Raw genomic sequence first — 23,439 nt, 5'->3', positions numbered from 1 at the left:
TGTACAATGTCTGCAAGATATGTTTTCTGTTGCAATGTGCTAACAAATCCTCCATCCTAGGACATTGTAAACTGTCAGTAGTAGGAATTCCTTCCCCCCCAGGTTTTATCAACCCTGCCACTTCCTCTGGAAGAGCAGGAATGTTAATTAGCTAGACCATCTTCCTCACACCATTTGGCTTCTCTCAGCTGAAAGAGAAAAATGCGGGAAAAAGGTCTTTGAAATAAAAACTTTAAGAGCCTGCCCTGCGAAAACCGTACCAAGTAGAGATATGAAAATCATATTTCTGCGATCCAAGCAGACCCAGCTTCGCTGTGGTGCCTGTTGCAAAACTCTCGGATGTCCAGAACCTGAGATATGATTTGCGCCCAAATGGACGGTCATATCGCATAGATGTTTGATGTTTTCTTGATAGGCTCATTACGCTGGGTAACATGATACCACTGATGAGTCCATACCAGCTTCTCCCATAAAGTTATAGCTAATCTAAGTTTTGTAGCCAAAACATAACTCGGATGAGAGAGGAGGGATCAACCCAGAATGCATCTCTCCGTGATGTCACAAAGCAAAGCCTATGAGGCCTTCCCTGGGCAAACCAGCACAGAACAGCTGCAGAGTGCGTGCTGACAAGAACTCAGATGAGCGGAGAAGTGCAGCTCCGCCTCCACCCACCTTAAAGCCACATGGTCTGCCTAAGGAACAATATGGAACTGTGAGTGTAATCTCTTTGTTTTCTCCACTTTTATTTTATACCTGTACTGTACATATTTTATGTCTCAATTTTACAGCAACTTTTATCTGTAATCACTGTCCTCTTTCGGAAAATAAATGAAATTATTTAGATCTGTCTCCATGCTCTAAGAATCGAACTATACGCCTTTGTTAGATAATCGCTACTAATTCAAAGGGTTTGCCACGGACCCTCTTAATTTAACACTGTGAATTAAGTAACCGTGACTGGTGGCAGCGCGTTGTGCACGGCTATTGCGGCTTGCTGGCAGTCTAGAAGGGTCTTATATTGCTGAATAAGGGTCTGCGGCCACAGCATTGATAATTCCCTTACTGCAGAAGCCTAATTGCCGGTTCACAACAGGCAGCCCGTCCGGCGACTAACTATCCTAGGTGCAGTTCCCTGACTGACCTGAGGGTAAGGGGGGCGCCGGAGAGCTGCGAGTTCCAAAGTGGAACTGAGAAAGTGGGATATACATAAATCCCCGCAGTACTTGGAAGATTGATAGCAGTGGTGGGGCATCCAAATTAAACTCCCCCTGCGGCAAATTGTAGAGCGAGATTAGCTTGCTGGATATTTTTGTCACATGGTGCCTGTGGTGGGATAACTAAGATAAGCCCCAACGGTGCCTGTGATAGCTGTGTGCCGGCATTGTGTCACGTCCCTCCGTCCGCTGATACACCCGTGTCAGTGGTGGGATTGTGACATAGTGGTGACACAGGGTCCGCTGTCCGTCGCGTTTTGGTGGCAGCGGGACCCCCGTTAGTGTCGCCCGTAAGTAGACGAACGGCGGTGGGCTGTTCGTCACATATTGGTGGCAGCGCGGTGGGATAATCCTAGAGCATTAGTGATTTGGTTTGAGCAATCATTCCTCTCACTAAAAACCTGCACGGTTCCTGCGGGAATCCTGCATCATAGGTTTTGGAGAACAGACTCAGTGGTTACTAGTCCTGAGACATTAGTGTGTACTTGCAAGTATCCCCCTCCCGTTTCTTCGTTTTTCTTTTTCTATCTTTTATTTGGCAACCATGGCGGCAAAAGGAGAACCTTGGTACAACCGGCAGACAAAGGAAGTTCTTGCTGGGTTATGCACGTACCAAGGCCTTGACGCCACGAACAAAAACAGAGCTCAAATGATCGCGGCTCTAGTGCAGCTGGACAACGACCAGAATCCAGCGAGCGCAGAAGTTGGCCCAAGTGGCAATGGGGCTGCAGCAGAGGCTCCACTCCTGAGCGCTGGCCCCACATTCAGCCAGAACGGGGTGGACCCCTATCTGCAAATGGCCTTGGACGAACTCCCCGCCGAAGACAGTGATGGGCGGGTGAGGCTGATCCAGCAATATCGGCAGGAGGCCCAAGCCGAACGTGAGCGCCAAGCTGAGGCTGAGAGGGCCGAGCGTCAAGCCCAGGCTGAGAGAGCTGAGCGCCGAGCAGAGGCTGAGAGAGCCGAGCACCAGGAGCAGAGGGCCCATGAACTGGAGGTACTCCAGCGGGGTGGGAATGCCCCCACAGCCCGAAGCGGTGAGCCCAGCAGCATCCAGACTCCTAAACCCCGGCCAGAGCATTTTCCCGTGATGGAAAAGGACGGGGACTTGGACACGTTTCTGCGAGCCTTTGAGAAAGCCTGCAGACAGTACCAGCTGCCCAGAGACCAATGGGCAAGGTACTTGACCCCAGGGCTAAAAGGCAAAGCCCTGGAGGCATTTGCTTCTCTTCCGCCAGAAGCCGATGATGACTATGATGCCATAAAGCAGGCGCTGATCGCCAAATACCGGCTGACACCTGAGGTATACCGAAAGAAGTTCCGGCACCTCCAACGTGGCCCACATGATAGCTACAGTGATGTGGTGCAAGGACTCAGGACCCACTTTGACCAGTGGATCCATGGACTGTCCGTTGAAACCTTTGAGCAGCTACGGGACCTGATGATCAAAGACCAGTTCCTGCATCTCTGCCCAGCTGAGGTCCGACAGTTCATCCTGGACCGCGAACCAACGAACGCGGACAAAGCGGCGCAGATCGCCGACAACCACGAGGCCAACCGGAAGCCCGAGACGCGGAGGCCAGTCGCCACCAGCTGGAAAGGGGGTAAGCCAGCAACCAACCCCAATGCCCCAGCTAGCCGTCCCTCCGGAGGCCCAGTCCCTGTTGCCAACAGCAGGCCGGCTACTGACAGTCACCTGTGTCACCACTGCCAGCGGCCTGGTCACTTCTTTTACACCTGTCCGAATAGGCCGAAGAACCCCCCAGCCAAGGCCCCCGGGCCCAACGCCTCTGTTCTTTTGGTGGGAGGTGTGGTTGGGAGGGCTGACGACAACGTTCAACCTGTTCAGGTGGGGGCCCGTCTTGCTACAGGCCTCAAGGACACCGGGGCTGAACGAACCCTCATCCGTCCTGGACTGGCGGCCCCTGAAGAGTTTGTTGAGGGGAAAACCCTGACTGTCACCGGGATTGGAGGCACCCGTTGTCCCTTGCCAGTGGCACGAGTTTTTCTTGACTGGGGTGCCGGGAGCGGGTTGAGGGAGGTGGGAGTGTCTGAAAACCTGCCCACTGATGTTTTATTGGGGACTGACTTGGGGCGGATGGTTGCATACTACGTCCCTGACACCCTTCCCCAAACTGATAATAAGGGTAACGTTAACCCTGATGATGATGATGATGACGGGAAACTGAATGTGTTACCTGCTAATGCCTTGATGAGTAATGATGCAACTAACAACCATTCTTTCCCCAGGTACGATGCTGATGCTGATGTGAATGTACCAAAGCAAACTGATAACCATTCTTCTCCTAGGAAGGATGATGATGTTGATGTATCTGTGCCGACTGAACCCGTTAACCCTTTCTTTGAAGCGGTAGATGTGTCCACAGGTACCGAAGTGCTCAGCCCCATCACTCTGCGGAGTGAGACGGCTGAGGAACCCCTGGCAGGAGTAAGCAACGGTGCTCAAGGAAATGGGGAGGTGCATGGGGACCATGAGGAAGGTAATGCCATGCAGCTGACCAGTGCCACCGAGGAAGGTAACTGGCCCATAAGTAGCACTGCTCCTGAAGTGTTGGGGGTGGATGGGGAGGTAGAGCCCAGGGCAGCACCAGCTGGTGGGTCTGAAGAAATCCCCAGGGAGACAGCATACATAGCAGCTGTCACACGCAGTCAGAGTGCCCAGATCGCAGGTAACGCACTGTCTTCTGGACCCTCTGCTGCTACAGGAGAGACTGAACCAGAGGTGAACCCAGAGCCGGTTCCAGAGGGTCCCAGTAAAGAGGGGACCCTGACGTCACTTCTGGCAGCCTCCAGCATGGAGTTCCAGGCTGCTCTGCACTCAGATGCCAGCCTGGAGAAATTGAGAGGTCTCGCCGAGACGCCCACCTCCAAGTCTGATAAGGAGAGGGTGTTCTGGGAACGAGGAAGGTTGTACCGGGAGACAGTACCCGGAGATCCAAAAAAGGAGTGGTTGAGGGAAAGACAGCTGGTCGTCCCCTATCAGTTCAGAACTGAGTTGTTGCGGATTGCCCATGAGATTCCACTCGCTGGACACTTGGGGATCAGCAAAACAAAGGCACGGCTGTCTCAACACTTTTATTGGCCCAAGATGGGGACAGATGTAACACACTACTGCCGCTCCTGTGCCACCTGTCAAAAAGTGGGTAAGGCGGGGCCTGCTCTTAAGGCTCCCCTTATTCCTTTGCCGGTGATAGAGGAGCCTTTCCAGAGAATCGCGGTGGACATTGTAGGGCCGCTGTCCGTCCCCAGCAGCTCCGGAAAGCGATACATTCTCACCGTGGTAGACTACGCTACCCGGTACCCGGAGGCAGTAGCTCTGTCTTCAACCAGGGCAGATAAGGTGGCTGACGCACTGGTGACCATCTTTTCAAGAGTAGGATTTCCCAGGGAGATGCTTACCGATCAAGGGCCCCAATTCATGTCTCGCCTAATGGAGGCTCTCTGTGAGAAAATGCAGGTGACGCAGCTGGTATCGAGTCCGTATCACCCACAGACTAATGGTTTGTGTGAACGCTTCAACGGTACCCTCAAACAGATGCTCCGCATACTGGTTGAGACCCAAGGGCGCGACTGGGAGCGGTACCTCCCACACCTGCTGTTCGCTTACAGAGAAGTTCCGCAGGCCTCGACCGGGTTCTCCCCCTTCGAGCTCCTGTATGGCAGGCGAGTCCGGGGACCCCTTGGGTTGATAAGAGAATCCTGGGAAGATGAGCCAAACCCCACAGAAGTGTCCATCGTGGATTATGTCATGCGCTTCCGTGACAAGATGCAGACCTTGACGCAGTTGGTGCATGACAACATGACGCAGGCTCAGGCTGACCAGAAGCACTGGTATGACCAGAACGCCCGGGAGCGGACATACCAGGTGGGTCAAAAGGTGTGGGCGCTGGTCCCTGTACCAACGGATAAGCTTCAGGCAGCCTGGGAAGGCCCGTACGTCGTCCACCAACAGCTCAACCCGGTCACCTACGTGGTCACGCTTGACCATGCTCGGGGTAGGCGCAAGGCCTTTCACATCAACATGCTGAAGGCGCACTACGAACGTGAAGCTTGCGTCCTACCGGTCTGCAATCTGCCAGAGGATGGGGAGGAAGATTCCCTCCTGGACATGCTGGCCCAGGCCAAGGCCATTGGGTCCATTGAGGACATGGAGATAAGTGGTTCGCTCACCGTGTCCCAGCGGTTGCAGTTGATGGCCACCCTGGAACTCTTCCGGCCCGTGTTCACCAACCGTCCTGGGAGGACGGAGTTAGCGGTTCATGAGGTGGACACCGGGAATCATGCCCCATTACGGCGAACACCTTATCGGATCTCTGAAACGGTGCAACAAGTCATGCGCCAAGAGGTCGATGAGATGTTAAGGCTGGGAGTGATTCGACGGTCAAAAGGTGCGTGGGCTTCACCTGTAGTCCTCGTGCCTAAAAAGGATCGAACCACCCGGTTCTGCGTGGACTACAGGGGGCTCAACGCCATCACAACCTCTGATGCCCACCCGATGCCGCGCATCGAGGATCTGCTCGAGCGGTTGACAAACGCCAACTACATATCCATCATGGATTTGAGTCGGGGATACTGGCAGATTCCCCTGAGCCCTGAGGCGCAGGAGAAATCCACCTTTATCACCCCCTTTGGACTGTACGAGTCCACGGTCATGCCCTTCGGCATGAAGAATGCCCCTGCCACTTTCCAGCGGATGGTCAACCACCTGCTTCGGGGACTGGAGGAGTACGCAGTGGCGTACTTAGACGATATTGCCGTCTTCAGTTCCACCTGGGAGGAACACCTTCAGCACCTCCAGGAGGTGCTCAAGCATCTTCACAAGGCAGGCCTGACCATCAAGCCGGGGAAGTGCCAGATAGGCATGCACAAGGTCCACTACCTGGGGCACCGGGTAGGCGGGGGTTCCATGAGTCCGGAGCCAGAAAAAGTGGACGCAATCGTGTCCTGGCCCACCCCCAGGACCAAGAAACAGGTGAAGTCCTTCTTGGGCACTGCAGGGTACTATAGGCGGTTTGTACAGGACTATAGCACCCTTGACTGACCTCACCAAGCAGAGGCTACCCCAAACAGTCAACTGGACAGATGACTGTGAGGCGGCTTTCCAAGCTTTGAAAGCAGCCCTGTGCAACTCTCCAGTGTTGAGAGCAGTCGACAGCAGTCGCCCGTTTCTGGTACAGACCGACGCCAGCGAGTTTGGCCTCGGTGCTGTGCTTAGCCAGGTCGACTCGGGAGACCAAGAACACCCCGTGCTGTACCTAAGCCGGAAACTTTTGCCGAGGGAAGTGGCATACTCGACCATCGAGAAGGAGTGTCTGGCCATGGTGTGGGCACTGCAACGTTTGCAGCCCTACCTGTACGGGCGCGCCTTCACGGTTGTAACTGACCACAACCCTCTGAGCTGGTTGCACACAGTGTCGGGAACCAATGGAAGATTGCTCCGCTGGAGCCTTGCCCTTCAGCAGTATGACTTCACTGTAAAACACAGGAAGGGCAGTGAAAACGGCAATGCCGATGGGTTGTCCCGCCGGGGCGAACCCGCTGAGGTGCGCATGGCCGATTACCGAGAGGTAATGCCTCCTTAGCGCCCTCTTAAGGGGGGAGGTGTGATGTACAATGTCTGCAAGATATGTTTTCTGTTGCAATGTGCTAACAAATCCTCCATCCTAGGACATTGTAAACTGTCAGTAGTAGGAATTCCTTCCCCCCCAGGTTTTATCAACCCTGCCACTTCCTCTGGAAGAGCAGGAATGTTAATTAGCTAGACCATCTTCCTCACACCATTTGGCTTCTCTCAGCTGAAAGAGAAAAATGCGGGAAAAAGGTCTTTGAAATAAAAACTTTAAGAGCCTGCCCTGCGAAAACCGTACCAAGTAGAGATATGAAAATCATATTTCTGCGATCCGAGCAGACCCAGCTTCGCTGTGGTGCCTGTTGCAAAACTCTCGGATGTCCAGAACCTGAGATATGATTTGCGCCCAAATGGACGGTCATATCGCATAGATGTTTGATGTTTTCTTGATAGGCTCATTACGCTGGGTAACATGATACCACTGATGAGTCCATACCAGCTTCTCCCATAAAGTTATAGCTAATCTAAGTTTTGTAGCCAAAACATAACTCGGATGAGAGAGGAGGGATCAACCCAGAATGCATCTCTCCGTGATGTCACAAAGCAAAGCCTATAAGGCCTTCCCTGGGCAAACCAGCACAGAACAGCTGCAGAGTCCGTGCTGACAAGAACTCAGATGAGCGGAGAAGTGCAGCTCCGCCTCCACCCACCTTAAAGCCACATGGTCTGCCTAAGGAACAATATGGAACTGTGAGTGTACTCTCTTTGTTTTCTCCACTTTTATTTTATACCTGTACTGTACATATTTTATGTCTCAATTTTATAGCAACTTTTATCTGTAATCACTGTCCTCTTTCGGAAAATAAATGAAATTATTTAGATCTGTCTCCATGCTCTAAGAATCGAACTATACGCCTTTGTTAGATAATCGCTACTAATTCAAAGGGTTTGCCACGGACCCTCTTAATTTAACACTGTGAATTAAGTAACCGTGACTGGTGGCAGCGCGTTGTGCACGGTTATTGCGGCTTGCTGGCAGTCTAGAAGGGTCTTATATTGCTGAATAAGGGTCTGCGGCCACAGCATTGATAATTCCCTTACTGCAGAAGCCTAATTGCCGGTTCACAACAGGCAGCCCGTCCGGCGACTAATTATCCTAGGTGCAGTTCCCTGACTGACCTGAGGGTAAGGGGGGCGCCGGAGAGCTGCGAGTTCCAAAGTGGAACTGAGAAAGTGGGATATACATAAATCCCCGCAGTACTTGGAAGATTGATAGCAGTGGTGGGGCATCCAAATTAAACTCCCCCTGCGGCAAATTGTAGAGCGAGATTAGCTTGCTGGATATTTTTGTCACATGGTGCCGGTGGTGGGATAACTAAGATAAGCCCCAACGGTGCCTGTGATAGCTGTGTGCCGGCATTGTGTCACGTCCCTCCGTCCGCTGATACACCCGTGTCAGTGGTGGGATTGTGACATAGTGGTGACACAGGGTCCGCTGTCCGTCGCGTTTTGGTGGCAGCGGGACCCCCGTTAGTGTCGCCCGTAAGTAGACGAACGGCGGTGGGCTGTTCGTCACAATAGGTAATTAAAATTTTTGTTTCCTTGCCTTTTTTTTTGAAAAGGATGACACTAAGTCACCGAGATTAATTTATTTAGCAACTTCAGATTCTATCGAAATTGTTCCCAACCCAACCAACCTCTCTTGCGTCATATTTGCCCTTAAATATGTACACTTTTCTTTCCATCCCTAAAACTTTTTGCCTTCTGAAAAGATTTTTTATAATTTTTTCTATTTTTTCTCTGGCGCCCCCTTTGGGTCGGCGCCCTAGGTGGCCGCCTAGTTCGCCTATACGTTCGGGCCGGCCCTGGCTCACACAGAATCCACCATTCACAATAGATGATGTCACAGCTCACCTCCTTCCCTTTCTGTACAATGACTAATAGCGCCTCTATAAACAGCAGATAACACAGAATCGACCATTCACAATAGATGTCACAGCTCACCTCCTCCCCCTTCTTTACAATGACTAATAGCACCTCTATATACAGTAGATAACACAGGATCCACCATTCAAAATAGATGATGTCACAGCTCACCTCTTCCTCTTGTACAATGAATTTTGAGCAGATTAGAGAATGTTCAGATAATTTTTCAATACAATCAAATAGGGTCTGAGCTGCTGCTAATCTACCTGTGACCAAGAGAGAGCAGGAGTCTAGTGATGGTGTGAAGATTGCAATATATTATTTATTTTTTAATATAGATAATAATAGAAAAAATTTAGAATATATTGGTTTCCGATGACAAATTTATTTTGGGTTGTCCAACTAATTACATTTATCACTTATCCACCAATAAGGTAATATCTGTCCAATTTCTTTAGGTACAGCTGCAATAACCCCCACCAATTTGTGGAACTGAGGCCGTTACGTACCCTGCGTGAGTAGAAACCCATGTGTAACCACTGATCCATTTTCTGTTGTGGGACTCAAAATCACCTAAAATGTCAATGTAACTTCAGTATATAAAACAAAAAATTAACAAAAATTATTCACTAACCATATTCAGCCACATGGAAATCCTCGCGAGCGTGGGGAGCAATGATGGTATAAGCTCCTAGTGGTGCCTCAGAATTAAGGGAGTAGAAAAGGTCTATGATGCCCTTCTGAGGTTTCAGATTCAGCCATTGGCCAATGCGATTTTTATTAGGATCCTTGTGAGAAAAGAAAAAAAAATGAAACAATAATTAATGGAATATATACATTTAGCCTCGGATCTTCTTGAAACTTTAAATTTAAGATGTAATTAGCATTTTTTACCATGATCCAGTGGAATCTCGCCCAGCCAGAATCTGCGTCAATGACTTTCACGTTCAGGCTGGTAGAGATGTAAGGTGGCACGTACGTAGAGCATGAAACCACCCAGCCGCTCGAAATTGAAGGACAATCTCCATACTGGATGTGCGCAACATGACGGACCAGTGATTTCTTTTATTATACACTCATGATAATTGTTAGTCTATTTGAGGCGCATTGTACAATCACTCACCTGTATCTCCACCATAGGACACTGAATTAAAAGAAAAAGATAAGATAATTAATTTAAAGATGTTGGTGAATGTATATATGTATTTTGTTTGGATGTCTGATATTCAAAATATCTCTGTTACTGCACCCACCCATTTTTTCCCATGCATTCTAAGGTTTGACTTAATCCTCAAGTGAACAATCTGCGACCCATGATGCCATTTTGGTTCTCAACCTTTTGGACGCCGACACGCTTGTGTGAGTCTGGTGGCTTCTCACATGTTGTGTCCATGTCAGAGAGAAGAGAATCGACATGTAGAATTCGAAAAAGGATGGGCAAATACTAATGGTGCACTATGGGGCCAGATCGAGAGAATGAGGTCACTTGGCTATCAGAAAGGTAGTCATCTATATATGAAGTCCTCTCTGTAGTTCACCAACTCTTCCATCCTACATTGGAGAGAGTCGCATACATTTCTGGAAAGCCAAATGTAGGAGAGAACGCCCATTCTTCCGGTAGGTGGGAGTCAGTGGAACCTACACTATGATATTTATTAAACATAAAATTAATTAATCTACAGTTAAAAGAAATATATTTTCAGAAAATGACTTTAAATCAGTTTTTTGTGTTATTTTTTAATTTTTGGCTGTTTTTGATTTGTATTAAAAATAAATAAAAAGAATTAGTAATCTTTCATTTTTTACACCGGCCACCTGGGCTTTTTTAGTCTTACATTTCCTGTTCAGAAAGGATTTTCAGCATTTTCTTTATCATCTGAGGCACGATTACAATGACAGGTAACACCTTAAAGCAAACCTGTCAGCAGGATTTTGCTCAGTAAACTACAGACAGTGTCACGCTGGCACCGCTATACTGATTAAAATTATACCTTGGTTGATGAAATCCATCTTGTGGTTGTTGTTTAAACTTTATTTGTAGTTTTCAGTTGAGATTCTCGTGCTCTGGGGTGGTGCTCTGCTTAGATATTCATCTGCGTGGGATTATGCCAGGTCACTGATCCTTCAGTGATGTGCCCCCTATTTTACATACTGCATATACTATTTTGGGGTTATGAAAAAAAAAATTTATATTCAGCAAAATGGAGCTGGCGGAGGCACTTGCGCAGTAGCATCTATCGTGTTCTGATAAATGCTACTGCACAAGCGCCACTGCCGGCACCATTTTGCTGGAAAGAAAAATTGTCCCCATCAAAATGGCACCAGCGCCTGCGCTGTACCATGTATCGGCACCACTAGCGTAATTTTGATTCAGCAAAAAAATTTTCTCCAGCAAAATGGCACTGGCAGTGGCGCTTGCTCAGTAGCACGATTGTATAGGAATAAAGCATAAATGCATATAGCCATATCAGGCATGTATCATGCTACAGCGCAGGTGACACCGTCTGCACAATTTTGATGAAGTTTAATTTATTTTTTAACCACAAAATAGTATATACAGTATATAAAATAGGGGGCAGATCAGTGAAGGACCAGTAACCTGTCATAAACCAATACAAATGCATATGTAAGCAGAGCACCACATAAAGCCCCGCCCACAGTCCACCCACAGCCCCACCCACAGGCCGCCCAGAGCATGAGCTTATCATTAACTGAAAACTACAAATAAAGATTAAACAACCACAAGATGGATGTCGTCAACCCAGGTATCATTGCAATCAGTATAACGGCGCGGACTCGAAACTGTCTGTAGGTTACTGAGCAAAATCCTGCTGACAGGTTTACTTTAAGGCCGGTTTCATGCCTTTGAAATTCACAGTCTGAATACTTGTCTGTGGGTTCCGGTCGTGAGAGCCGTGTCCTTACATGGATGATGAAGGTTGCAGGTATGAAACCAACCCATGTTTTATTGTGGCTCTTGGGAAATGTATGACCATTTGGACCTTTGACCAAAATGAGTTGTGCACCTCTGACCTTATCTCTCATCTGGTCATATAGGGGAAGAATTCAGGACCTAATAAAGCTATTTCATGATGTCACTGTTGAGTATTTAGGCTTTAGGAGGATAAGAAGACTGATGGAATTGCTTTTTTCATCTGGGAGAATTAGGGAATATTTGTGTCGTATAATAGTTGTGTAACATGGTCTTACTTACAACGTCATCAACAGCCAAGAAGTCTCTATTGAAAATCAGGATTCGAAAATTCACTGGAAATAATGGTAGATATTCAGTACATCAATCTAATTTCACATTTTACAGAGCACATTATGTATGAGGCAACCAGGATTTGAAATAATTGATTCTGTGGAAGCAAGGCTATGGTGGTGCAGAGGTAGCAACTCCAACTGGGCCTGAGCTTCTCTGACACATATTAAAGGGGTTGGTCACCTTTGGGAACATTTTTTAACACATGTATTTTGAGCTAAAGATCATTTTTGCAATTGGGTATCTGTATGAATCTTGCACCGTTTTGCTTTTCCTGGGACTTTGTTTCCTCGCATATTCAACTTTAGTGTAGTCTGTGACCATAACTCAGCGGAGAAGGGCTCAGGAAATTGGCCAATCTCTATAGCTGACAGGAAAGTTTCTAACTCTATTTCTAATATGTCCTTTTCTGAGCTCCTCTAATCTGATTTATGGTCATAGACGACATTAAACTTAATTGTGAAGGGAAACTAAAAAGCCAAATTTGTAAAGAAACCCAATGGCTAAAATTATTTTTAACCCCAAAAGTAAAAAATGTCCCAAAAGTTGGCCAATTTGTTTAAGTCACAAGTATTGTGAATAGCCCTGTTGCAGATTACACAACTTTCATCTCTGAGATTGTAAATGCTATGAAACGCTGGATAATGATCCTTTTAGTCAGTCCTAAACCCTGCAAAGATTAGAAGAGCTTATAACGGGAGCAAAAGAGGGGACATTACCTTTTAATTGTGCCCTCACAAGCCATTACTCACCAGTCTGTCCCCGCTTGTACAGGGGCTTGTCGGTTTGAATAAGTGTTGGGTGTCCTACAGCACGGACCAGAACTTTTTTACTGTTGGATATCTGTGTGGTTGGTCCAACAAGAGATATAAAAACAGTCACAACTTCTTCTTTGCCTCCTTCTGGAGGAGGTGTCTGTACAAGAGAAAGCATCGGAGAGAAATATGGACCCATGAATCATGATTATAGGGGCTAGCTTAATTTTTTGGGAATAATCCTTTAAAAAATGAATCCAGCTCAAATAGAGTCAAACAGATAAATTTGGTGATTTTCACATGTATTACATCAGAGTGGTTACAGGTTCAGGTACCGCCATAGTGGTTAAAGGTTCAGATACTGCCAGAGCGGTTACAGGTTCAGGTACCGCCATAGTGGTTAAAGATTCAGATACCGCCAGAGCGGTTACAGGTTCAGGTACCGCCAGAGTGGTTACAGGTTCAGGTACCACCATAGCGGTTACAGGGTTCAGACAACGCGGGAAACAGGAATGGGTTCTGGTTTAGACAAAATGGTTAACTAGAACAGGTAAAGGGACCAGACTAGTTTCACCAACACTAACCAAAAGGGAAGTGTTGCTCAGGCCCTGCCTTACAGGGAAGCATGCATTAAATACCTGATGCCTCCCAGCTATTGGCTGGGGGCATTTCCAGAAAGCACGCGCTGGCCCTTTATGAAGCTGGAAGCGCTCACTAAGCGTGTCATCTGGAGACCTGCGCGACATGCACAGGCCCAGGGGAGCAGGAAGCCATGGCAGATGAAGAGCACAATGCAAAGCTGTCGATGCGGTGAGTATGTAGAAATCCCTCAGGGAGGAGGGAGAGGGACTATGTAGGGATGCCGGCATTGGCGTTAAAGTTCTTTTCCCAAGGGGTACATTCTAATGCATTTCAGGCCACATTCATATGTTCAGTATTTGGTCAGTATTTTACATCAGTATTTGTAAGCCAAAACAAGAAATGGAGCAATCAGAGTATAATAGAAACATGTCACCACTTCTGTATTTTTCATCCACTTCAAATTTTGACTTACAAATACTGAGGTAAAATACTGATCAAATACTGAATGTGTGAACGTGACCTAAGAGTACATCGTTTTATTGTCATAGTTTTTGCGGTACTTTGATGTCATTTGTTTGGGTAACGAGCACGTTTGTTTAGGAACATGGAGAAACATTGCTCTAGATGGAACACATTTACTGGTATTAATTAGCATAATATTGGATGAATACCTTAAATTGCACACACGTGAATAATTGGTGTTCTGTCATCATCTCCTGGAGTAGGATACTGTCCTCTGTGCCATGCTGTAAGGTAGCAGTGACCTTAAGGGTCTCTTGAGCTCCCTGGACATCCACACAAAGTTTTTCATTGGAAGGAAAGTGAATCTCGGCTGGAATCAGTAGTAAGTAACTTCTGTGGAGGACAATGGAGCACATTGACATTGCAGTTTATTTACTCCTCCCCTCGTATCACTCTGTACTGTTAATATTTTCATCCTTTCATTCATCATTCCAGTTATTATTTCTGTTTGGCTCCATGTCCTGTTGTTACGGCTGGAGCCTACCTGTCTATTGCTTTCTCTGCCGGAATTTCATTAAATAGTTTGCTTCCGCTCCTAATCCACAGACTTTCATAACTCTCTGGTTCTGCCTTGCATACATGCACTTGTAGGATAAACTGTGCGAAAAATAAAGCTTAAAGGGATTTTCCAGGAGTAAAACATAAAACTCATTTAGCACAGTGCAAGAATAGAGTGTGTATTGTAGTTTGTTAACATTGTGGACATCGCATGAGATCTCAGACATTGTCCATATCCATAGGATTACTGTAAGTAACCCTTACCCCTTTTATTGACAATTACATCCCTCTGAGATCAGACTGTCAGACCTATTATTAGAGATGAGTGAACATTTTAAGATTCGGTTAGGCTGGGATCAGTGAACTTCCCGATGTTCGCCGAAGAGTTTACAGAACAGTTAGCCAAACGTATTCGAACCCCATTAAATTCAATAGGAGGCACAACCAAACGCATAGACAACACCTTCAGGGGGGCCCAAAAGCTGCCAAAACAGCTCAAATTTGAGGCAGACACCAGGAAAAGTGTCATCAATTGACCCAGAATACAAAATGTAAATTTTATAATGGCGCAGCATGGATGGATGGGACAGAGCCTAGCCCAGTATTTCTAGCTTACAAATTGATCAGTAAGAGGTGGATGAGTGACAGGTGTAGGCCTTGTGCTCTGACACCCCTTCCACTACAGGCACCACAACAGATGGAGACCCCAACTTGGAGTCTGAACATTTAAAAAAATTATCTACAAGGTGTACCGCTGTGCGGATGTCTAAGAAAGGGAGTCGAGTAGCCCGTCCACTAACAGAAGTTGTCAGTTTTCTTTGGATAGGACGAGCCGGTGTTCATTTAGTAGAGCATTCAGTAACATTACCATCTACCCCACATACACCTCGAACACCATGCCTATTCCCCCTTCAACCACAGCCTTGCTTTTCCCACTCATGTTGGATGTACCCTTCCCCTCTTTTAACCAGCTGTGTCACAACCCTAGACCCAGACCTGTCAGTCACCTGTCACTAAATTAGCAATCAGTATTTATTTGCTGAGATAGTGTGAGAGAAGGGGCCCCCGTCGAGTGTCCGGGCCGGAACCAAGGGGACCATCATTAAGGTTCCGGGGCAGGTTGTTTCTGGGGGACAGAGTTCAGGCCCGGACCGTTGAGACTGACAGATGAGCTGGGGGAGGAGCCGATATAAAAGGGGAGGAGAACGCTTGTCACAGTGAGTCAGCAGAATGGGGAAGAAGGAGCAGGAGACCGTGGGAGTGTGTGAGAGCCAGAGCTACGCACAGAGGCCAAAGAGGACAGAAGCAAGAGGGACATTTACACTGGACAGCAGAGGGACTGCACCGAGTCGGCCGTCCGAGAACCGCTGCTCCGCTTCAACCCGCGGCCTGCCCGCGGACACCTGCACTCCAGCCCGCTCCCGACTGCGGCTGCGGCCAGTTCATTGCAGACGGCAGCCACTAGTTCTCCGCTCCAGTCCGTGGCAAGAGTCAGGCCGTCATCCGCCGCGGAATCCCTGTTACAGCCGCTGGCTGCACCGGTGGCTTGCCAACCGCCACCCCGCTTCGCAGCCACTGACCCCTGTCCGGGGATTGCGGCCCATCTGTCCAAGAACTCTTCCAGGGCCTGTTGTGCCCCTGCTTCGCCTGGGCGTCGGAACGCTTGAAGACTGCGCCAGATCTTCAGCAGCTGGAACCAGCGGCTGCTACGCCGAAGAACCATCGTCCAGGACGCCGATGGATAAGTGACATTATATAACTAAGGACCCGTAGTCGGCCATACCGCGGCCCTATAGTGACCGGCCTTTGCCGGTGTAGTCGTATTCTTATATATCAGTGTTTGCTTGTGTTGAGTCCCTGTGAGGACAATTCCTGTTACCTGTTTGGTTGCTTAGACTAGTCCACCTGATCTATACCTTTAAAAAGTTATTACCAAAAGTACAAATTTGTCTCGCATCTCGTCACTGCATCCCGCGTACCTGCCAGTACCTCATTTGGCGTAGTTGGCAGGATGCAGTCTCCGAGCACAGACAGCGGCACCCCAACCAAGGTGGGGCCGTAGGTGCTGCAGATAACGGGGCCCCCGGTCCAGCATTTCTTTGGGGGCTATGCTAAGCAACCTGCCATGGTTTTCTGGCTTTAATACCATGCTGTGGAGTTGGACGGAGCGCATGCGAGGGCTCTTCCGCCTGCATCCGATGACCTCTGACTTAGAAGCTGAGGTAGCCCTCATGGCATTAGATGGGGAGGCCCAGAATTCAGTAATGTTGAGGCCCCTGGGACACCGCAACACCTTTGCTAGGGTCTTGCGGATTCTAGAAGAGACCCATGGGGATCCAACAAATGTGGGAGAGTTGAGGACACAGTTGTTTAGTCGAATGCAGGGAGAGGGGGAGACCATCACCCAGTACATGAATGTCCTCCAGGAACTATACACAGCCATCGAACGGAAGGACGGTATAGGGGTAGGACCCATCGACATTACCCTACGTGACCTGTTAGTGACTGGGCCCGTTAATAAAGCAGGCATTATGGAAGCAGGTCCGGGAGAACCAAAGTATGGCCTTCTCCGAGGTGGGAAGTCAGGCACGAATGCGAGATCAGGAGCAGGGAATGACGGTCCCCGTGGGAAAGGTCCGGGAGATGGAGGCCTCCGAAAATGCTGTTGGAGAGCCCCAGTGGATTGAAGAGATAAAACAAGAGCTGAAAAACTTCAGGGGCGAGTTGGCCGAAGTGAAAAGGAGAACCGAGCCCATGACTGGGTGGCCTGGTCTCAATCCTGGGCCCTGGGGGCCTTGCAATGCCAGGAGTGGCTGGGCCACGCAGCCCCGGTGTTATGAGTGCGGGGAACTGTGCCACTTCGCACGAGAGTGTCCGCGGCATGGGAGATACCCACCCGTACGGTGCCTAGTGGACACAGGGTCGCAAGTGACGACCATGCCTGCAACTTACTTTCGGCAGCATTACCCTGAAGCAGCAAGGCCCCAGTGGGGATCCATGATAAGACTGGTAGCCGCTAACCAACTTCCAGTAGCTGTTGCCGGAGTGGTATGGCTACAAATGATGCTGTGTGGTAAATCCCTCGGCCGCCGGGGAGTGGTCCTGACCCAAGGAGAAACTAACCACCAACATCCAGTTATCCTGGGCATGAACGTACTGCGGGAGTTTGGCAATCTACTCCTCAATGACCCCGTGCAAGAGACCCTGAACGAGTGGGGTTCCCGCACGGCCCAAGGGCAGGTCTTCCAGCAGCTGGTGCGGGAGGCGCGAGTACTCCTGGACTGCCAGGAGAGCGAGGCGCTGGGCAAAGTCATCGTGCCTGCGGCTCCCCCTCTTGTGCTTCCCCCCGGGCAGACAGTGGTGGCCCTGCCGATCCGCGCCCCGATACCATTGGAGGGCATGGAGAAGCAGGTAGAGCCATGCTTCTTGGAACGCCTGGCATACTGGTAGCTCGCTCCCTGGCCACGGTGCGAGGAGGGACTGTCCTGGTGCGCTGCATTAACCTGGAAGACCAAGATATCGTCTTGAAGCCCCGAGCCAAAGTGGCCAAGCTAGTAAGGCCTTTGGAGGAGGTGTTACCAGCCCCGGCGGTCCAGCTAAAGGTGCAACCCGAGGATCTGAGGGCAGTAATGATACGAACCATACAGACTGCCAAATCCTCGACCCAGGAGAAAGGTCGAACCATCCTGGAAAGAATGCGGGCCGAACTCTCTGGTCTGACGTCAGCCCAGCTTCTCCAGGTAGAAACCCTTCTTGGACAGTATTACGAAGTATTCGCTAGTCACGAGGATGATTTTGGGTGTACCACGGCCATCACACATGGAATCCCCATGGCAGGAACGGCCCCAATCCGGGAACGATATCGGCAAATCCCTCCACAGCTATATCAGGAGGTGAAAACTCTTCTAGCGCAAATGCTCCGGAAAGGGGTCATACGAGAAAGCCAGAGCCCCAGGACGGCTCCCATCGTGCTGGTCTGCAAAAAGGATGGTACCCTCCGGTTCTGTGTGGACTATCAGAAACTGAACGCCTGCACCATTAAGGACTCGTACCCGCTGCCCCGCATAGAAGAGTCTCTGTCCGCCATGGGAAAAGCAACGTACTTCTCTACTCTAGACCTGGCAGTGGGTACTGGCAGGTGCCAATATCGGAGGAAGACAGAGTCAAGATGGCATTTATTCTCCCTATGGGACTGTTTGAATTCAACCGAATGCCAACGCCCCGGGAACTTTCCAGCGGTTGATGGAGCAGTGTCTGGGAGATCTCTGTCAGTAACACCGCACTGAACTTGCTCCCTGAGCCAGTGTGCGTGTCCTGAGTAAAGCGAACTGTGCTCAAAGATCCCTGTGGAGCGGGCAGCAGCCGAGTAGATGCGTACTTCAGAACCGCAGGACCTGAAGCAGGTGACTGCTAGGGGCATGGCCTAAACTCCAGAGAGCTAGGAGCTGCAAGAGAACTCCTAGCTGGGTAACTGCGAGACAAAGTTTTCAAGGGGCATAGACAGGGAGGATAGTCAGGACGTAGCCAATGAGTCATACACAGAGATAGCTGCAAGGTACAAGAGGGGCGAGCAGAGAGTAGTCGGATCACAGGCAATGAGTCATACACAGAGAGGATAGCGCAGTACAGAATCAACAGGCAAACTCACAACGGGAAACAGAACCGGGTCAGAACCATATAAACAAGCTATGACAACAAACAGGCACAGGCACACAGAGGTCAGCACACTCGGTCAAAGGCAAAAGTATAACTGTCAGGGATTGGAGCTTCCCAGGGGTTTAAGACGCTCTCCCAGAACCAGAAAGAGGCCACAATCATTAACCCCAGGTGTGCAGGTCAAAACCTGCACTGAGCTCCAGACATTAACCCCTGACGTGCAGCTCAAAAACCTGCACTGGGATCATGACAGTACCTCCCTCTCAACGGGGGTCCTCTGGAGCCCCAGGCTTCCCTGGGTACTTGGCATGGAAAGCCCAAACGAGGCGATCTGCATGTAAAGAGCGAGCAGGGACCCATGAGCGCTCCTCTGGTCCATATCCCTTCCAGTGGACCAGGTACTGCAAAGAGTGGCGCACCTGCCGAGGGTCCACAATATGTCCGACCTCATACTCCAATTGACCCTCCACCAGCACTGTAGGAACAACAGGCTTGGAGTTCTCTTTGACAGACCCTACGGATTTCAACAGAGAATTATGGAACACATTGGATATTTTTAAGGAGGCGGGGAGACACAACCTATATGCCACTGGGTTGACTATCTCCATAATCTCGTACGGACCAATGCACTTTGGTCCCAACTTAGCTTATTGTACCTTTAAGTTGATGTTACGTGTGGAAAGCCAAACCTTCTCTCCCACCTGAAACATGTCTCCCGAGGCTCTCTTTTTGTCAGCAAAATCTTTATACCTCCCTTGGGCCCGAGAGATATTATGCTGGACTTCAGCCCAGAGGTTTTTTAACCGTTGAACGGACCCCTCTACCCCTGGACAACTGGAATCCACCCGTGAAAACTCCCCAAAATGTGGATTAAATCCATAGTTAATCAGGAATGGGGACATGTTGGTGGACTGACTCACCTGGTTGTTAAAGGCGAATTCCGCCAACAGTAATGCTTCACACCAATCCTCCTGTCTGGCGGAGGTCAGACACCTGAGAATTTGTTCCAGGGATTGATTGGTGCGTTCTGTCTGACCATTACTCTCCGGGTGATATTCCGACGTGAAGGAGAGTGAGATGCCCAATTTCATACAGAACGCCCTCCAAAATTTGGCCACAAACTGCACACCTTTGTCAGACACAACATTCAGGGGTACCTCATGCAATCGGACCACATGCTGCACAAACAACCTTGATAATGTTTCTGCTGAGGGTAATGCTGCCAAGGGAATGAAATGGGCCTGTTTAGAAAACCTATCCACCAGCACCCAGATCATGGTATTGCCCCTGGAAGGTGGAAGGCCGGTAATAAAATCAATGGAAAGGTGAGTCCATGGCCTATCAGGAACCGGTAAAGGTATGAGTTCCCCAGACGGCCGGTTATGCGAGCTTTTGGAACGGGCACACACGCCACAAGCAGAAACAAATTCCTTGACATCGGACCTTAATGAAGGCCACCAAAAACCCCTGGCTACTGCCTCTCTAGTGGCCGTGATACCTGGATGAGCACTCAGCCTAGACTCATGAAACTCCTGCAGAAGTCTAGGCCGCAATGAATCTGGAACAAACAGTTTATCCCCTGGCCTGGTTGCCGGAGCTATGGCCTGAGCCCTTAGAATTTCTTGTTCCAACTCAGTTGAGACCCCCGCCACTACCACCCCTGGGGGGAAGAATGGAGGACGGCGGCTCAGGGGGAAACACTGGGTCAAAACTTCTGGACAGGGCATCCACTTTAACATTTTTGGACCCCGGTCGAAAAGTAATGGAGAACTGAAATCGTGAAAAAAAAGTGACCAACGGGCTTGTCTAGGAGTAAGCCTCTTAGCAGATTCAAGGTATGCCAAATTTTTGTGATCCGTGACAACCGTGATAGGGTGAGCCGCCCCTTCCAAAAAGTGCCTCCATTCCTCAAACTCCAGCTTGACCGCAAGAAGTTCTCTATTGCCTACATCATAGTTTTTCTCAGCTGAGGAGAACTTCTTGGTGAAGAAGGCACAGGGTTTGAGATTGGTAAGGGTGGCCGGACCCTGGGACAGCACAGTCCCCACCCCCACTTCAGAAGCATCCAATGAATGGTTTGGACGGGTCTGGTTGTACCAACATCGGGGCAGACATGAAACATTTCTTAATCGCTGAGAAGGACTCCTTAGTGAGTACAGACCAATTTTTTTCATCAGCGCCCTTCTGGGTAAGATCCGTGAGTGGTTTAACCACTTGTGAGAAACCTTTAATGAATCTTCGATAATAGTTTGCAAATCCTAAGAAGCGCTGGAGCCCCTTGAGATCTCGAGGCTGATCTCAGTCAGCGATCGCCAGCACCTTCTTAGAATCCATGCGAAACCCCTCACAGGACACAATCAACCCCAAAAAAAGACAGCTCCTGTACAAAAAACAAACATTTTTCCAATTTAGCGAACAATTGGTTCTCCCTGAGTCTCTGGAGAACTGTCTGTAGATGTTGCAAGTGAGATTGGCTGTCCGGGGAATACACCAAAATGTCATCCAAATAAATAATGACAAAATGGCCTATCAGGTCAGAAAACACAACATTGATGAAATTCTGGAAAATAGCGGGTGCATTAGTTAACCCAAACGGCATTACCAGGTTTTCAAAGAGTCCTTCTGATGTGAGGAACGCAGTTTTCCACTCGTCCCCTTCCCGAACCCTTATCAGATTGTAGGCCCCCCGCAGATCTAACTTGGAGAACCATTGGGCCCCAGCTAACTGGTTACATAAGTCTGGGATGAGGGGAAGCGGGTAAGTGTTCCTAACCGTTATCTTGTTCAGTTCCCGAAAGTCGAGGCACGGCCGCAAACCACCATCTTTCTTCTTCACAAAGAAGAATCCTGCTGCCACAGGTGACACAGAAGGCCTGATATGCCCTTTGCGGAGACTCTCAGCTATGTACTCCTTCATAGCTTGGCGCTCAGGCCCAGACAAATTGAGCAATCGAGCCTTAGGTAACTTGGCTCCGAGTACTAAATCAAAGGCGCAAACGTAGGGTCTATGTGGTGGCAGCGCCTCAGCCTCACTTTCAGAAAAAACATCTTCGAAATCTTTCAGGTACTCCGGAATACCTTCCAGACCGACAGACGACACAGATACGGATTTAACAGTATTAAGAAGATGTCCCACGTTACCACATTTATCCTTATATCCCCATTGAGTGATCTCCCCTGTAACCCAATCAATGGTAGGATTATGGCATTGAAGCCAAGGCATCCCCAGTACCAGTCCTGCAGGCAAGTTATCTAGCACAAGACAACTTAGTTTTTCCACATGAGTGGAACCCACTTTTAGAGAAAAAAATTCAGACCTGCAACAGATACCGTCCTGGGTAAGAGGAGACGAGTCAATTGCCACAAGTTTAACAGGATCCTGAAGCCTGACTGTCCCTATCTTATTAAGAGTCATAACTTTGGTATCAATCAGGTTCACAGCAGAACCACAGTCCACAAAAGCAGTAGTCTGAACCGGACCATTACCAAGTTCCAGTTCCACCTGCAGCAACATTTTTGCATGTGAGGAAAATTGTACCTGAAGGTCTGGGTAGCCTCCTCGACTACTACCCAGACCTAGTCATTTCCCGCCATCTTGGAGGATGACGGACAGGAGGGGCAGTCCTTCTTCCAGTGTCCAGATTCCCCACAATAGAAGCACAACTGCTTCTCCTGGTGGCGTCTTCTTTCCTTTTCCTCACAGGTGACAGTGCTCACCTCCATAGCCACAGGAAGAGTCCGGATCTCATCTCCACTGAAGAATAAAGGTGTTTCCCATTTCATAACGCCTCTAGCCCGCAGTCTGCGATCCATGCGAACCGCTTGGGTCATGGCATCCTCCAGGGGGTCAGGCGGAGGATGGAGTGCCAAAGCATCCTTCAGACGTTCACACAGGTCTCTACGGGACAGCCCCTGAAGGGCGGCATCACTCCAGGAACTCTCGGCTGCCCAACGTCTGAATTCAGTACAGAACCATTCGGCCGAGTGCTACCACTGACAGACACTCATCACCTTGTCCTCAGCCAAACGCACTCTATCCGGCTCATCTATAATAATAAATGCCCTAAGCAGCTTCCGGTTGTAACAACTTCTGTCCAGTTGTAACCTGTGACATCACCGCACACCTCTTTCCATGTTAACCCTCAACACACACACTCCTCTCACCTTTCACCATCTCCACTCACTCTTTCACTCCACATACGACCCTTTCTCTCACTCCGGCTCTCATACTCACGCCGTCATCGCCGCTGATCCACGATCCCCGACATCTTCTTCCGCCGGCGCCATCCTGGATCCAGTCGTCCTCCATGCCAGCGACATGTTCTTGTGGCGACGCCATTTTGGATCGGCGAAATCCCGCGATAGTCAAGATGGCGTCGCCGCAAGAACATGTCGCCGGCGTGGACGACGTCGGGATCGAAAATGGCGTCG

The 23,439-nt window shown here is 49.3% G+C and overlaps 1 protein-coding gene across 2 annotated transcripts in view; it reads right to left on the bottom strand.

Annotated features, from left to right (window-relative positions):
* Positions 1-23,439, bottom strand: part of LOC141049756 (alpha-2-macroglobulin-like protein 1) — a 163,808-nt gene that overhangs the window by 132,622 nt on the left and 7,747 nt on the right. For both annotated transcript variants that reach the window (XM_073546484.1, XM_073546483.1), the window contains exons 2-6: positions 14,004-14,187; positions 12,748-12,910; positions 11,945-11,997; positions 9,854-9,874; positions 9,365-9,518 (exon numbers count right to left, since the gene is read on the bottom strand). In XM_073546484.1, coding sequence (XP_073402585.1) covers positions 9,365-9,518; positions 9,854-9,874; positions 11,945-11,997; positions 12,748-12,910; positions 14,004-14,187 — 575 coding nt within the window. The remainder of the gene's footprint in view (positions 1-9,364; positions 9,519-9,853; positions 9,875-11,944; positions 11,998-12,747; positions 12,911-14,003; positions 14,188-23,439) is intronic.

This window comes from Dendrobates tinctorius, unplaced genomic scaffold (genome assembly GCF_039654945.1).
Source record: "Dendrobates tinctorius isolate UK_male_01 unplaced genomic scaffold, ASM3965494v1 ptg000147l, whole genome shotgun sequence".
Classification (NCBI taxonomy): Eukaryota; Metazoa; Chordata; class Amphibia; order Anura; family Dendrobatidae; genus Dendrobates; species Dendrobates tinctorius.
This window is presented reverse-complemented; position numbering and strand designations above follow the sequence as displayed.